The sequence below is a fragment of the Macaca nemestrina genome, chromosome 6 (assembly GCF_043159975.1).
Source record: "Macaca nemestrina isolate mMacNem1 chromosome 6, mMacNem.hap1, whole genome shotgun sequence".
NCBI classification, from domain to species: domain Eukaryota; kingdom Metazoa; phylum Chordata; class Mammalia; order Primates; family Cercopithecidae; genus Macaca; species Macaca nemestrina.
In genome coordinates, this window is record NC_092130.1 from 51,876,011 (window position 1) to 51,894,143 (window position 18,133).

The 18,133-nt window shown below is 36.8% G+C and overlaps 1 protein-coding gene across 1 annotated transcript in view; it reads left to right on the top strand.

The window, feature by feature from the left end:
• Nucleotides 1-18,133, top strand: part of LOC105467220 (fibrillin 2) — a 275,881-nt gene that overhangs the window by 13,458 nt on the left and 244,290 nt on the right. Inside the window, exon 5 of the mRNA XM_011716704.3 lies at nt 6,149-6,244. Coding sequence (XP_011715006.2) covers nt 6,149-6,244 — 96 coding nt within the window. The remainder of the gene's footprint in view (nt 1-6,148; nt 6,245-18,133) is intronic.

Below are 18,133 nucleotides of genomic sequence, written 5' to 3' on the forward strand. Positions count from 1 at the left end.
GTTCTTTCACCTCTGTGTCAGATCATATTTATGTTACCACATTTTCCAGTCAGAGGAAAGGCAACGTAGAAAATCAGCATATACTGAACATTTGTTCTCTAGATTTCTCTTGGGGTGACATCTTCCTTGTCTGATGTTTATCTCAGGGGTAATAGAACATATGGGGGAAGCAAAATGTGTAACAAGCATAATTTATTTGTCAGCAATTAAGAAGGTAAAGGTCGGTGAAACCCCATCTCTACTAAAAATAACAACAACAGGCCGGGCGCGGTGGCTCAAGCCTGTAATCCCAGCACTTTGGGAGGCCGAGATGGGCGGATCACGAGGTCAGGAGATCGAGACCATCCTGGCTAACACAGTGAAACCCCGTCTCTACTAAAAAAAAAAAACACAAAAAACTAGCCGGGCGAGGTGGTGGGCGCCTGTAGTCCCAGCTACTCGGGAGGCTGAGGCAGGAGAATGGCGTAAACCTGGGAGGCGGAGCTTGCAGTGAGCTGAGATCCGGCCACTGCACTCCAGCCTGGGCGACAGAGTAAAGACTCCGTCTCAAAAAAAAAAAAAAAAAAAAAACAACAACAACAAAAATGAGCTGGGCATGGTGGCGGGCGCCTGTAGTCCCAGCTACTTGGGAGGCTGAGGCAGGAGAATGGCGTGAACCCGGGAGGCAGAGCTTGCAGTGAGCCCAGATGGCGCCACTGCACTCCAGCCTGGGCGACAGAGCGATACTCCGTCTCAAAAAAAAAAAAAAAAGAAAAAGAAAAGGAGGTAAAGATATGATAACTAATAGATTATCAGCTCAAGGAATGGTGTAAGGAAGATGTTTTCCAAGTCGTCTTATATGGAAAGAGTGTTACAGTACTGAAAGCAAAGAAGCAGATGGAACATTTTTCAATTTATGAATCCAGAAGAGTCTTGGAAATAGGATACTTGCTAAAATGAACATTATGACACATTTAGACTGCTTAGCTGCTTTCCTGGAAACAGACAGCACTTCTTAGAAAGCATTCTTCCATTTCATCCATTTCATTCAGCAGTGTTGATTGAGTAACTACTGTGAACAGGTAAGATGATACCCTGGCTGCATATTCTGGTAGAAATGACAGTTAATACTAAAAAGGTAAATACCTAATCCACATTTAGGTAGTGAGAAGTTTTAGGAGAAGAACAAAGCAGGGTAAGGGGGAAGAGAGTCTGGGTCAGGATTAGCAGTTGTCTGCTATTTTACATCAGGGATCTCTGAGAAGGTGACATTGAAACACAGACCCGAGTCTGTGCTTTTAAATCCATGGGAAAATTGTTCTGGACAAGGGAAAAGTAAATTTAAAGGACCTGTAGTGGGAACAGACTCCATGTGTTTTGGAAACAGTAAGATCCATGTCCTTGGAGTAAAGTGGGGAAAGGGAAAATGGTAAGAATTGAGTTTGGAGAGGGAGGTGTAGGGCCTTGTAGGCCAAGGAACAAAATTTGGACTATAGCCTAAATATTATGGGAAGACACTGGACCATTTTGAGCAGTGGTGTTCTGTGATCTGGTTGACATTAAAAAAAAAAAAAAAATCACCCTGTCTGCTGTGTTGAGCCTGGATTATAACAGAGAAAAGCAAAGGGCCAGGTAGGAGGCTCCCACAGCGGTGCTAGTGAACGATGCTGCAGCTGTAGTTATTGAAGATGTGGTAAGTGGTTGGATTGAGCTTGTATTTTGGAGGTATACTCTGATGGACCAAATGTGGTGGATTAAAAAACATAGAAAAAGTAAAGATCAAAAGTAACAAGGAGAGGGTTTTGGTGGAACTCCTGGATTAATAGCGATGTCATTTCCAGATATGGGAAAGATTGTATAGGGAGTGGGTTGGGTAAGGAGTGGTGGGCTGAGGGCAAGAGTTTTGTTCTGGATTCATTAGATTGAGAAATCTGTCAGACTTATAAGTGCAAAGATCTATGAACTCTGATCTTCGGAGAGAGGCTGGACATAGAGATACAGATTTGGGAGTGTATAGACTGAATTATTATATAGATAATATTTTAATCATAAGCCTAGATAAAGATCGTTAGGAAGTTGTTGTAGCTAAAGAAGAGAGTTGAAAACAGAGACCCGATTCAGTCCAACATTGTGAGATGGAGAAGAGGAAAAGAAGCCAGCAAAGAAGAGTGAGAAAGAATGGACATGAGGATGGAATGAAAACTGAGAGAGTGTGGTATCCCAGAAAACAAAGGAAGAAGGCAGCACCGATAGTAAAGATTTATACCTTCCTATGTCAGACAATAGGCTTTTGTTTCTTTCCTCTTGTTAATGTTTTAACTTGGTTTAGAATGCTATTTTTCTTACACATTTGTGCAGAAATTACAATCATAATTTCAGACTTGACTTATGCCCAAGTGTCTGCATCTCTGCTGAGTTGTAAGGTAGTCTAATAAAAACGTGTGTCTGACATGTTACCTAGCACAAAGTAAGTGCTCAGTAAATATCTGTTGAATAAAAATGTTCTCTAAATATCTGAGCTTCTACACTATGCAATCAACCCACACGGGGAAAATAGTGTGTTTTCCCCTTCTAAGATTTTGGAGGGCAGCTGAGAAACCAGCTCATATTTCTATCTGCAGTACGTCTTTTGCTCTCTTGCCTTTCACGCCACTGTCATGCTAGGTGTAAGCATAGTTTTCTTCCTGAGTGGTCAGCGTTCCTTCTGTGGTGGAAATTTAGGCATTTTCAAATTTTTTTCCTGACTCCAGTTGAAATGTAAGTTGCTGTTTCCATTCTTTTGTGTTACAAAAAATGTTATTTTGTAAAATACTTTTCATCATAATTTATTTGAAAAAAGGAAATTCACCATTTTTAGTTTTTTCTTCTACTTTTATCTGTATTTCCTGCTTCTCTTTTGCTGTTGCTCTTTAATGTAAACTTCGGCTGCTGCAGACATCTTGTCTTACAGAACATTTTTGTACAAATGTTCTGTAGTTAAAAGAGAAGGGAATTAAGAATGTAGAATACCTTCAGCGTGCAGCCACTGTGCACTTTGTCTCATATGCTATTTTATTTAGTCCTCAAATGTCTGTAGGGGAGGAACTGTTAAGTCTCTTTTTGCAGACCAGGAAGCTAACAATCAGAGAGATGGTGTGGTGAGTGGGTGCTGGGGACAGCAGAGCTCATTATCTGTTCACTGCACCATTCTGCCTCACGAAGTACTTGAAAAAATGCTGTGAAATGTTGACGTGTGAGAGTTTGCTGAGTTTGTGCAGTCTATCAGATACCACAGTAGGTGACGGGGATTCAAAGGCAAACAGATCTGGTCCTTGTCCTGGGGGAGCCCACTCTCACATGAGAGAAATACAAGCAAATGGTTATATCAGTGGCCCTTGATCTTTTTGTTCATAGGATCTCTTTACATTTTTAAAAATTGTTGAGGTCCTCAAATGTCTTTTGTTTATATGAGTTCCATCAATATTTATAACGTTAGAAATTAAAATTGAGAAATTTAAAATATTTATTGATTCATTAAAAGTAACAAGAAACCCATATTACAAGTTAAGATAAATATTTTTTATAAACAATAACTATAATTTGCAAACCTCCAAAAATCTTTAGTGAAAAGGGAGGCATTGATAATCTAACCTAGACAGATTAGATTAGGTTTAATTGGTAATGGGCCAGCTCTTTCCAGGAGAAGCTCAAGGTTCATCCAGCCTTGTTCTGCCTGGGAATTGGAAACTCTATTTTGGAAAACCCTTGGAGAAGCCCTTCCTCCATTTACCGGAGGTTGTGTTCTGAGTGTTACAGTTAGTGTGTATGGCTCTTCCCCAAAGGCTGGCATTGTGATGAGTGATGAGAGAACACATGTGGAAAAGTGACTGTAATTTAAATTTCCTACAGCTCAATAGCATTTAAAGAAAATTCCACACATTTTAATTGATCATATTACTTTGGACTTAGTATTTTGCAGTGAATGTTTTTAACAATTGATTTTTTAAATCTTTCTTTTTAAAAAATTTAATTGTGTTTTAATTTCTGGGATACATGTGCAGGACATGCAGGTTTGTTGCATAGGTAAACGTGTGCCATGGTAGTTTGTTGCACCTGTCAGCCCATCACCTAAGTATTAAGCCCTGCATGCATTAGCTATTTATCCTGAAGCTCTCCCTCCCCCTGCACTCCCTAGACAGGCCCCAGTGTGTGTTGTTCCTCTCCCAGTGTCCATGTGTTCTCATCGTTCAGCTCCCGCTTATAAATGAGAACATGCGATGTTTGGTTTTCTGTTCCTGTGTTAGTTTGCTGAGGATAATGGCTTCCACCTCCATCCATGTCCCTGCAAGGACATTATCTTGTTCCTTTTTTTGGCTGCATAGTATTCCATGGTGTATATGTGCCACATTTTCTTTATCCAGTGTATCATTGATGGGCATTTGGGTTGATTCCATGTCTTTGCTATTGTGAATAGTGCTGCAATGAACATACACGTGCATGTAGAAATCTTCAAATCCTGACAATTGTTTCTATGGAATTACTGCACAGAATGCTCTGATGGGTTTTGTTTTTTCCCACCTTCCCATCCATCTTTATTTTTTTCATGTTCCTTGTGGCCTTTTTTCCTTTTCCTTTCTGCTTCGTATTTACTTATATTTCAAGTCTGCCCATATTTCAAGGCAGTGATGGGTGGGAAGTGCTGTATAGGACTCAGCTGGAGACAGGTGAAGAAGCAGAAAGGTGTGGTTCCTAGGGAGCTGTACTCGTGCAGTGACACACAGAATCATGCCTTTAATTGAAGTGTAACTATCAACAAATGCCTCTGAGGCCATTGGCACAGTGACTCTTTAAGGTCAAGATCATCTTTCATTTCCAAGTGCGTTTTGGTCTTCTGACCATTATTAGCAGAACAGAAATCACTCCATGCATTCTGGAGATGATAGGCAGTCTATCTGGTTCAACATACCTGATAAGGAAATAGCAGCATTACTGTGCTACTAGATATCAGTATACTTATTGAGTTTCCCATTTTTGATACGTACCTCATGTGAAGTCCTTTCCCCTCCACTTCCCTTTAATTTGAATAATTAGTGTCCTTCATCTCCATTTATGGACACAGGTCATAGAATATAATCCTCTAACTCATTTGTGAGGACAAATGTTTCAATAGGGTGGGTAGATTGGGAGACACACTCTCAGTATCAGTATTTTGTCCTGGAGGAGACGTGATTCTTGAATTCAGTTCTCTTCATTATGGATCACGGGAATACTAAGGTTCCAAGGATTCTAGAGAGTGTGATCTTTTAGACTGAGCCGAGCTGCAGTGCAGGGCAGTGCAGTGCGGAGAGGGGAGTGGTTCAAGTTTACTGGCTCCCTCTGGGCTCATGGAACCCTAACTTCTGATCTCCCAGGTCACAAGGCTAAAGGAGCAAAAGAGAGTGTGTGTTGCGTGTTTGTCAGCATGACTTTGGAAACATTTGGATTGTGAGTTAATTTTATATGAAAGAACATATTATGCTTACACAGTTTTTTTTTTTCCCTTTCTTTTCTTCTATGACCTGCACATAGTCTACACATTGGTTACTTCTTTTGGCATTTTATAGCTAACATTGATGGCATTTTCCCCCCTTTTCTTGGTTTTGCCCTTCCAGCTTTACCTTTTTTCCCCGCTTTGCTTCCTTTTCTTCTCTGAATTTTGCTTTTTCCCTTTATTGCCATATCATTTTTATTTTTTCTTATTACGTTTTCCCCTCCTGCTCCTTTCCTGTGCTACCTCAATCAGCCTCTTTCTTCTTTCATTTCTTCATATTTTATTCATTTATTACCAGTGAAAATATAGATTATAGGGTTAGTAGATGGAAATTGAGGGTTGAGTAGTTACATTCTCACTAAATGAGCATGAGAGCCAGTGAATATGATTCTGATTAAAAAAAAAAAAACCTTTTACCAAACACTTGCTTAACAGTGTGATTTACATGACGTGTGTAAGCTTTTGTCTGAATATACTTAAATATATTTACTTAAATTTAAGATGTGAACTTTAACCTGTGTAATTTACACAAATTGCAGTTTAATTTAATGTAATTTACTGTAATTTAACATAAGATCCTTTATGGGCAGCATCACTGTACTACTATATTGTGCTTGGAGACTGGCTGTATAATGAGCTTCTTGCTGTTTTTGTATGCAGCTGTCTGTGAAAATGGGTGTCAGAATGGTGGACGCTGTATCGGACCCAACCGCTGTGCTTGTGTTTATGGATTCACTGGTCCACAGTGTGAAAGAGGTAAGAAGAGAAATGAGAACCCCACTTTCTGAAGAAGTCTATTTTATTGTAAAAATGTGCAATTTTTTGTTATTCAATGAAGATTCTGCTAACGAAATCATATTTTTACTCTTCTTTGATTATGTCTCTAAGTTGAATAGTAAGATTTTGAGACATAACTAATAGTGGCAGAAGCATCTCAACTTTTTCCACCAGTGAACTCAGTTTGGGCAACCAACTCTGGGGCTATGGCTCTGGGGTAATTTTGAGTGAGTGGCTGATGGCAAATTCTAATAATGTGCTTAATTCAAATTAGGAGGCATTGTTGAAAGAACTGCTTCTGTTAAAAATGAAATAGTGTCAGGATATCCTTGACTGCAAACCCCACAAAATCTGACATAAATTGTCCTAAGCAATAAGGAAATGTATAGCATTTCACAACAAAAAGTCCCAAGCTAGTGGGCCTCAGGTAGGATGTGATAAAGGCTTTTACCCTGTTACTCTGTTTCTCTTGACCCCGCCCTCCTTTATGTTTCACTTTTTATCCTACCATGAAATTCTTTGTGCTTGTAAGATGGCTGTCAGCAGTCACTCAGGAAACATGTTTCCTTTTCACCTCTTGAGACAGAAAACATCACCTCCAACTGTGGACCATCAATAGCCTCCAGAGATACTTTGTATGCTGCATGGCTTAAGCTTGAGTTTTAAAACGGTTCATGGCAAAGTGGGTGGCGGTGGTGGTAATATGTTTGACGTAGACTTATCAGGACCTGTCCTTGCAGCAGGAGATGATTTAAGCTTCCCCAGATTCACATGGAAGGGATGATTGGGTATCTGAAGCCAATAGAGCTTCCTTTGGGTAAGAGAAAAGGAGTGGAGGGATGGATGCTGGGTAGGCATCCCACATTGTCCAACTTATTCATGTAAATGGTCGGTCAAGCCAATGTGAAACCAATTTACTTTGATTTGAATAGCAGTTAAACTCATGACTTATAGACTGCTGAAAATCTCTGGCATTGATCCCTCATTATGGATCATGGGAATATTTATGTTTCAAGGGTTCTAGAGAGTGTGATCTCTTAGGTTGAGCTGAGTTGCAGTGCAGGGCAGTGCAGTGGCGTGAGGGGAGTGGCTGGAGTTTGCTGGCTCCCTCTAGGCCTGCGGAAGCCTGACTCCTGGTCTCCCAGGTCACAAGTACCAAGGAGCAAAAGAGTGTGTGTGCTGTGTGTAAGCTACCTAAAATAATGTCCTGATGGCAAACAGCTTCATGACATATCAAAGAAGTTAAACTTTATAAAATGTGAGAAGTAACTAGTGCTGATCCATAACAGTACAAACAAGCTTGAGCTTTAAAGTAATATTACATAATCATTCATTGTTATTTACATACTCAGTGCATTTTTCCAGAGCTTGTTGTGGCATCAAGTTGTACAGAACTTTCTTTATTGTGAAACTAGAATATATGAAATTATGTCAATGAAATATTACAGATAAGTAGGGATCAAGGTTTATATATGTATAGAGGCTTTGAGTGGTGAAATAAGCTTTATATTTTAAAAATTATACTCATTACCCTGACAAAACTTCATCTTGCTTTTCAAGTTTAATCTTGAGAAGAAACTGAGAAATTACAATTATATGGTGAAGTTTGAAAAGTAAAATATTTTTTCACATACATTTGGATGTATATATACATCAAAGTATTTTTGTTATTTTTAATGTAATTGAGATTTCTTGGAACTGAAGTACATTCCACAAATGATAGAGTTTAATGTTACACTTAGGATGAATTTAAATGTCTTTACCAGATGCTTTTATTTGGGAAAGAAAAATTAATTATGAAATGTTAGCATAAAAAGATAAATTATTCAGAATGGAATAACACATATTTCTTAGATAACGCTAAGTTTATTTGAACATCATATAATGTAGAATAAATTTAAAATTTCAAACATTAATTGGTAGAGATGATCTTCATTTTTCTGGGAGTCTTGTAAACTTTGTAGCTCTTTCATCCTGAAGCAGATTTCAAAATCAAGTTGTAATTGGCAAAGAAATTGGGTGAGTAGTTTCAACTCAGAGGCTTCCAGGAATTGCGTCATTATTCTTCAACAGTTATTCATTCATTAGATTTGTTAGTCCTCATTAATTTCTGAGAATTCAATAAAGACTTCCATATATTTTACATGTACAGTAGCATGTTTTCAGAAAAAAATATAAGATTAATTAGCTAATGGATTACCCTTAGGGATATTTTTTAAATGTTGGTTTGTTTCTTTTTTTTTTTTTTTTTTTTTTTGAGACGGAATCTCGCTCTGTCGCCCAGGCTGGAGTGCAGTGGCGCGATCTCGGCTCACTGCAAGCTCCGCCTCCCGGGTTCACGCCATTCTCCTGCCTCAGCCTCCCGAGTAGCTGGGACTACAGGCGCCCACAACCGCGCCCGGCTAATTTTTTGTATTTTTAGTAGAGACGGGGTTTCACCGTGGTCTCGATCTCCTGACCTTGTGATCTGCCCACCTCGGCCTCCCAAAGTGCTGGGATTACAGGCGTGAGCCACCGCGCCTGGCCGGTTTGTTTCTTAAAAGTCTTATTACTTGCTACCCTTCAGATGGAAGTTCTAAAGCTTCGTTTCTTCTAAAGGAGTTAGCAAGTTCCACTCTTAGATAGCAACCATGAACTTTAGTATTTTAAAAAGATGTTTTACATTGAATTTATACATGTATAATAACCCATTCTACTGAAAATGAAGTTCATAATTTTTTTCAAGAAACATTGTGTCTGTGTAGACGCAAAAAGAGTAACTCACTTATGTTGAAGTTAGTCAGTAAGCTCATGTTTCCTGTTAACGTTTGAAGTTTACATATATATTTTAAAATTACTGAATTTCAAAATATATATTCTTTGTTCTCTTAAAAAAAGACCCTTGTAAAATCAGAGATATTTGTTCCTCCTTAATGTAGAACACACAATTTCCCTTTAAATTGGCCTCCTGGGATCAGTCATATGATAAAACGTGGCTGCTTTTCCAGCTCTCTGGGCTTTTGGCAGACTGGTATCTAGACCCAGAGACTGACTAGTAACCAATGGCTGGCATGATTATGGTATTTAACTTGAGTCTGGGTGCTGGGTAACCTGAACTTCTTTGGAGTTCTCTTTTCACACTTGCTAATATGTACAATGACCTTTTATACTTAGCATAAAAAAAAAAAAAAAAAAAAAAAAACAGTTCTTGTGACAACAGGCTAATTGTAAAATGCAGGCAGCTCATTTGTGGCCATGGCATATGAAAGTACTGAATTCTTTATGTATCTCTTTCCAAACAAATGTAATTTGAAAAAAAGATAAATATCTCACTTAATATACGCTTGAGATTAAACAGAAACGGAGTCAGCATTCGATGTTGAGACTCGATAGGTTTTTTCCCCTAATACTTAAAATGTACTTTATGTTTTATCAGTAGAAACTTGGAGGGGTTGGGTAGACAAGAAATACATTTACCTAAGGAATTTCTGAACCAAATAGATGATTACTTGATCACAAATATGGCCTGTCTAGAGTCCTCCTTTCAACTTTTTTGACTTAAAGGATTGTTGAAATCTTCTTTTGTAATGGAATTTTCCTTGAGGTTTATATAAGGCCCATCTGTTAGAAGTATATCCTAGACCCTTTTAAGTTATATATAAATTACTACTACAAATGGGTTTTATCATGTAAACATGACTTCCTTAAAATAGTATGCAAATTGTGTAAAATTGCAAATAATCTGGTGCTTAGTAACATTTCCTTTAAAGTGTACATTTTTTAGTACAACTTAAAGGAAACAAGGACTAGAAAATTACTTTTTAATTATTGACACTTTAAAGAAAAATGACTTTTGTTAATCTGCATCTTCCATAAAAAAAAAAAAAAAAGGTGAGATCAAGTTGCAAATGTTAGAGTTCAAAAAATCTAAACTTTCAAGCCTTTATGTAAAATGAGCATAGATTGATTTCCATTTAGGTTACCTTTTATGAAATCATCCAGTTATAGAAACTAATGCGTGAACCCAGGTCTAAAAGCGTGCTGAGAAGGAGTCACTCCATCTCTGCCTGAATATCTCTGGTCAGGGGCTCTCACTCACTCACCCCATCACAAAACAGTCCTGCTCATCAGAGTCCTGCTTGCTGGAACTCTGCATTATTCTGCTGCTGTCCAACGAGGACATTTAGCAGATGTGTAAGATCCCATATAGTCTAATTTAGTGGGAAGATGATGATGACAACTTCTCTAAAAGGAGTCAACCACAACCTGCCACTCAGGTGTCCATGCTGGCAACTTGGAGTCTAATTATAAACTCTTCAATTATTGTATACATTTTTATTTACTCACCCACACTTCAGGAAGTAAAGTAACTGTAATAGCCACTAAATCTACTTAGACCTTACCCAAATCCTCCAAGAGTAGTTGTAAACATGGACAAATTTCGGTTTTCCTTAATTCTGGGAATACTGTAGACCCAGACTCAAGTTCGTTTAGAAATAACTGATATACTTGTTAACCCAAAGGACTTGGAATGTATTATAAAGCATGCAGGGTGATTGTACAGCTTATGAACATTCAAGTAACATAGCAAATTAGTAGTATGACCAGGAATATAGGGAATATGGTGAAGAGAACAAGCTGGTATTACATAGAATTCTGTACACAGTGAATTTGATACTTTCAAGAAATGGATAAAGAATGTTTTTAAGAAAATACGTTCCATTGTAGTTTTCTGTTTTAAAATGTAATGCATGTTTATTATAAAATAATTTAGAAATAAAACAAGATGAAAGATGAGAATCAAATTATTCATAACGCCTACATTTAAGATTAATTACCATTAACATCTTGGAGACTGTAACTTGAGTCATTTTTCTACTGCACATGCATGTAGTGTTTACAAAAAATGGGATCTTTCCTTTCTTACTAGAATTTGCTCTTCTGTAACGTGAAATATCCTTATATCTTGCTTCTCCTTTTGTGTTACTAAATATGCTACAGATTGTTATAGTTGTACTGCATGTTGTAATAACACAAAAGGAAAAGCAAGATATAAGAGTAAGATATAAGTGATTTGGAGTGTTTACTTCCATTTACCTTTTTAACCACAGATTAGAATATTCCAGAGTGTAACTAAACTAATTTTTAAAATAAATATTTAATACTTATTCATCCAATATTTGTTGAGTACTCTTAAAGTATTAGGCTAAGTACTTGGAACTTGAATTATAAGAAAAACCAATATATACTTCTTATTAATGAGAAACAAATTATTGAAAAACTAGTCATCTACTTTACACATGAGGATGCAATAAGACACAGTAAATACCACAATAGGAGTAGGAACAAAAAGTAGGAGAGCTCGAAAATGCTCCCTAATGCAGGACAAGTTACAAAAGTCTTTCTTTCAGTCAAATGAATGTAGAATGGAAAAACATAGCTTACTACAGTGGGAAAAACAGTATCAGACTAATTCCTGTGATATATCATGATTAAATCTTATACTAACATTGTTTAAACTCCATAATTCATGACCAATTACCTTAATTACTAAGCTGATATTTATTTTGCAGAAATAAAATGTCTCTCTTTTTCTTGCACTCTGAAAATTTAGTAGAATGAAAATTACAATAAGCAGAGAGAGAATGTTACCAACTACAGATGTCAGACTCACATGCACCCTCAGGCGCACACACACACACACATATTTCTGCACTTGTGAGGCCGTTAAGAAGAGCACTTTATAACCTTGCACTCTCTAAGCTAAACTTAGCCTTAAATGGGCATCAGAGAAATAGCAAAAGATCTGTGGGAACTTAACTTTTTGGCACTGGCTCAGATGGTACCCTTATCTTGAATGCCATTAAGAACAGAAGGGAAAGAAAATTAGAGAAGAAAAAGCAGACAGTGGGAAGTGGAAGAAAAAGAGGGGAAGAAGAAAATGAAGATAAGAAAAGAGAGATGTAATGCTAGACGAGAAGTGGAGACGCTTGGTGTTGTATGAAGGAAGGACTTAAATCTGGGAGAAAAATCAATTCACTGATTGATCTATCTGGGAGAGGCCAGGCTTTCACTTCTTAATCCTCGATTTAAGCCTTTGCTGTTTAGATCTGTAAAATAAGATTGAACTTTTGGCAGCCCAGTAGATCCTGATACTTTATTCTCTTTTGAACAAAAGCAATGTGTATTTCATTTATTCCAGCTCTTTCTTTGATTTTGGTTTACCTAGAGGCAGGGAAACCTGCAATATAAAATACAAAGGCTAGAATATTTTATTTTTATCTCCATAAATATTTTTTCTGTTTTCCTGTTTCAACATCAGATTAAAAGACATTAGAGGTTAATTGGTGTAGAAACAAGGCGAAACTACCAGACACACACAAATTAAATGTAATCAGATGTGATTATATAGAATTTACTCAAAGGTAATTAAATCAGATGTGCATGTATATGGGGGAAGTGATGTAACAAATACCGTATATTTCAGAAGTTACAAATTCTTAAATAACACCTGTCTCCAGCGGTTTCAGATAAACAGTTGTGGACCCATAATCACCTCATAGATTCATTGGAAAGATTAAAAGCAATAATGTGTTAAACACCTGACACACAATAGGCAGTGTGCCTGACACATGGTAAGGTTCCACTAAGTGTTACTTGTATTTTTAGAACGCAGGCTGTAGTCGAAATCAAAGCTTAATATTAAAACCTGTCTAACTTTAGAAATGTGATTGCCCTCTCTGATGCCTGTTTGTACATATATAATGCACATCTATTATGTTAACTTTGAATCATTTTTGTGAAGATTGAATGATATAATGCCTGGCATCCAATGAATTAAATAAATAATGGTCATCAATGCTAATATCTTTTTAAGACGATTCCCCCGTTATCAAAATGATAGATGTGGTGGCTGGTTATTAGAAATAGAATATTCGAAAATGGACTCTCCAGGGGGAGAAAAAAGAATGTTGTGACCTACTTAAGTCGTACAAATAAGGCTTAATGATGTTTTTATTGACAGTGGAAAGACTTGGAATACAGTGGATACTTTAAGAGAAGTTCACAATCCTGAGATGAGATTTAAATGAGAAATGAAGTGCCGTGGCCTGTGTCCAGCACCAAGTTAACTGCTCAATAAATGATCAGCTATGATTTAAAAAGTAAAGCCGAGATCTGATATGCTTTTTTTTTTTTTTTATGGAGTCCCGCTTTGTTGCCCAGGCTGGAGTGCAGTGGCGTGATCTTGGCTCATTGCAACTTCCGCCTCCTGGGTTCAAGCAATTCTCCTGTCTCAGCCTCCTGAGTAGCTGGGATTACAGGCTTGCACCACCACACCTCGCTAATTTTTTTGTTATTTTAGAAGAGATGGGGTTTTGCCATGTTGGCCAGGCCGGTCTCAAACTCCTGACCTCAGGTGATCCACCCGCCTTGGCCTCCAAAAGTGCTGGGATTACAGACGTGAGCCACCGTGCCTGGCCTGATATGCTCTCTTAGATAACATAGTCCTGTTGGGAAAGAGAGAGACTATTTCAGGATCTCTGGGACATCAGTTGTGAACAGCATAAGTTTCACTATATTACCTTTTGTGGGATTTTTGGTAACATTATAGATTGACTGGAAAATATTGTATATCATTATCGCGACCTTGCTTTTTATGCAGTTGAATTAGACCCTACTTGTTTTGACATGTTTTTATTATAAATATCAGTGTTCTTATTAGCAGTTACTCATTACTTAACTGGTCTTTTGAAAATGTCTTAGTTTGCCCTTTTCCTCTACACAAGTTATTATTCTAAGCATTTTACAATGTAACTTACATATATGTAGAGTTTACTTAAGCCAAGTACTTGTAATCTATAGATTTGCATATTGCTGAATCTGAACGAAGAAGTAGGTCAGAGTTTTTCAAACAGTACAGAGATCAGTTCATCTGTGATGCTTTCCTTGACCACCCTACCTTCCTACCCCCATCTTATTTAGCTGGCAAAAATAAGGCAGTCTATCCTTTTACCTGCCGTATATCCATTCCTCTAGAATAGCTCTCTTCATTGCGTTGTGACTGTGTATTTGCTTGGCTGCAGGCCTCTTAAGAGCAGAGATACTTATCTAAAATTGCCTTTGTGTTTCTTATACTCCACACAGTGCAGCATAATGGAAGACACATCATACATGTGACTGCATAAGCATGGGGGATTCCAAGTAGAAGAAATAGGATAAAAATAAGTATAGAGATAATAAAGGTCCTTGAATGTTCACAGAGACTTAAGGAAAAATAGACACGGACCTTAATTTACAAAGTCTGAAATGCTGGAGTCTAGAGGCTGCCTTCTGTACCCTCAAGTAGACCCTGAGTAGAGGAGCTATGAATGACTTGTATACTTGAAAGCAGTTCTCCACAAACGTCATTCTGGAGTGGCAAACAGAAAAGAATGAAGGGTGGAATCTCTTAGGGGAACTCACTGCATGTCTACTAGATTAAATTTACATAATATTTCACTGAGATTATGCTTTATGTGTACAAAAATTAGATTTTTAATATAAATTGGAAATTGTATAATTTGGAGGGAAGATAACATTTATTGGACTTTTACTATGATAACTACTTTAGAGGAATTAATATTTTTAACGACCCAAAATATTTTTTAGCATAACACTATGAATAAAAAAATGGAGGCCTAAAGAAGTGAAGCAATTTTCTCATGTTCACTCAGCTAATAAGGGAAGAAAGTAGGATTGGCACACTGGTGGTATAACCTCAGAACCCACATACTTATCCTCAACTTTGATTCTAGTGAAACAGGACATTGCAAAAGTAATGTATTTCCACTCTTTAGAACTATATTGTGTCAGTTCAGTATGAGTACTGGTAACAAGGTATATGATGCCATTGAATTAAAGGGATGGCTTGCCGTTTAGGGATTATTTTCTTATCTAGTCTAGGCAATACACACACATATATGTATATTTCAGACTATGACTCTGAATTCATAGGCTCAGAACTTCTTTATGTATATAACCTAAAATGTTCAAAACTCATAAAGCTTAACACAAAATTCAGACTTCTGTGTTTAGCCAAGATAGACTAACAGGAATAAATTAGCCTTACTGCCTGAAAAGAACAAAATACGGAACAGAACATATGAAAATGTGGTTTTCATGATATTGGACACTAAGCAACAAAAAACAGTGACGCGTGAGAGAAGGGAAACAACAATGTGAACCGTTTTGACTTCCCCAGCTTGCTGCCTGAAAGGGTTTTTCCAGGCTGTGCTACGACCTGGAAGTTTGCCCCACCTGTGGCCCACGGCTCATGCAGCCCAGGAAAGCTTTGAATGCAGCCCAACACAAATTCGTAAACTTTCTTAAGCCATTATGAGTTTGTTTTTTGGGTTTTTTTTTCTCTTTTTGGTCATCAACTATCGTTAGTGTATTTTATGTGTGGCCCAAGGCAATTCTTCTTCCAGTGTGGCCCAGGGAAACCAACTTCTGTGCTATGGAGTGAGAAAATCCAGGCACAGCCTAGCTGACTTCCTAAGTTCTGGGGAGATCAAGATGGCTAGAGTTCTCAGGGCAGAATCCTGGAGAGGAAACAGGTATATAGAGAGAACTTTGGACATCTACAGAGGCTGTCTCTCAAGTTTTCAGCAGAGTACTGACAATCACATTCATGTGAGGAATCTATCTGAGACTGGAGAAGGAACTGCTTGAAAGGAGTGAAAGGAACAATACTCAGAGAGCACATAAGCCTGGAAATACTGCCTTCCTCTCTAACCAGATTAGAGGGTCGCATAATTGGTGGGGCATTGGTTAGAGTACTCAGAAAGGTGTTGCTTCAATAGTGGAGAACAATTAACTGTAGATTAAATGCTCCTCTGGCTGTGGAGAATACATTTTAAAAGCAACAACTAAAAGGATTAAACATCTATCTAGAAAGTTTAAGAATATTTATAAGAATACAAAAATATTAAGCACTAAAGTAAAAAAAAAAAAATCCCAGTATATGGTATCTAATCAGCTATCTCCAATCAAAAATTTTGCATAAAGAAGCAGGAGAGTGTAATCAAAATAGAAAAATAAAATCAACTAAAATTCACCCCAAACTGACAAAGATGTTAGAATTAACAGATTGGAAGACGAAAGTAGTTATTGTAAGGTATTCCTTATGTCTCTAAAGTTGGAGGAAAGATTAAAAATGTTAAGTAGAGATGTGGAATCCAAATTGAACTTCTACAGATGAAAACTACAATGTCTGAGGTAAAAAATTTTCTCTATGGGATTAATGGGAGGTTAGACATTATAGACAAAAAACTAGTGAGCCTGAAAACATAGCAACACAAATTATTCGAAATAAAGCACAAAGAAAAAAAGGCTTAAGAATATAGGAGAGCATAAGTGAGCTCTGTGACAACTTTCAGCAAAATGAATACATATAATTAGAGCTAGCAAAATAGTAGATGGCAGAAAAAATATATTTGAAGAAATAATAGTCAAAATTTTTCCAAATTTGATCAATGCTATAAACTGACAGGCCCAAGATCAATGAATCCCCAAACAAAAGAAACTTGAAGAAAATTATATTAAGATACATCATAATCAATCTCTCAATACCAGGGATACAGGGAAAATCTTAAAGTAGCCAGAGAAAAGAGAGACATTTTGTATAGAGGAAAAAAGATAACAATGACAACAAATTATTTGTACAAAACAGTGCAAGTGAAAGAGAGTGGAACAGCATATTTAGAGCACTAAAATTGAAAAAGACAATTCTCTGCCTAGACTTCTATATTTAAGAAAATGTCTTTCAAAAACAAGAGTAAAATAAAGTTTTTTTCCAGTGTGTAAAAGGGCAGAATTCATTTTCCAGTCTCCTGCACAGTAAGAAATATTAAGGCAGTTCTTTAGGCTGAAGAAAAATATTGCCAAATAGTTTTGAATATTCTTTGAAAAATATTGAAAGGAATGAAAAGTATCAAAAAACATGACTATGTGGGTAAATATATAAGACTTTTCCTTAGTATTTTAATTCTCTTTGGGAAACAATTGACTGTTTGAACAAAAATTGATTATAATGTCCTATGGGGTGTATAGTAGATGTGGTGGTAAAATATATAAAACAATAGCACAGAGGCTGGGATGTGCCTATACTATATGTCCAGAATTATGTTACTTGAAGATAGACATTGATAAGTTAAAGATGTGTAGTGTAAACCTTAGAGTAAGCACTAAAAATACAGAGTAATGATTAAAAAGCCAACAAGAGGTGATAAAATGGAATAATAAAGAAGAAAGCAACAAAAGAAGATAAGGAGAACAAATGATAAATGGGTAGCTAGAAAACAAACAGGAAGTGGTAGATTGAAACCTAGCCATATCAATCATCACAATAAATGTAAACGGTCTCAACACTCCAATTAAAAGATAAAGATTGTTATGTAGGATTTTAAAAATCCAATTATATGCTGCCTATAAGAAATCTATTTTAGATAAAAGACACTAAAAAGTTAAGACCTAAAAGATATAAAAATAAATAATTGGCTAGTAATCAAATTAAAGCTGGAATAACTAAATTAATATCAGACAAAGAAGATTTCAGAGCAAGTAATAGTATCAGGTATAAAGAAGGCCATTTCATAATAATAGAGAGGTCAGTTAATCAAGAAGATGTAATAATTCTAAGTGTTCTCTCAATAGCATAGTTTCAAAATACATGAAATAAAAACAGAACTGCAAGGAGGTGTAGACGGGTCCATAATTAATGGAGATTTCAGTAGCCCCTCTCAATAATTGATAGTAAATAAGAAGTCAATACGGGCACAGAAAACTTTAGCACTGCTGTCAATCTACTTGACTTATTTAATATTTATAGAATACTTTGCCACACAGTAG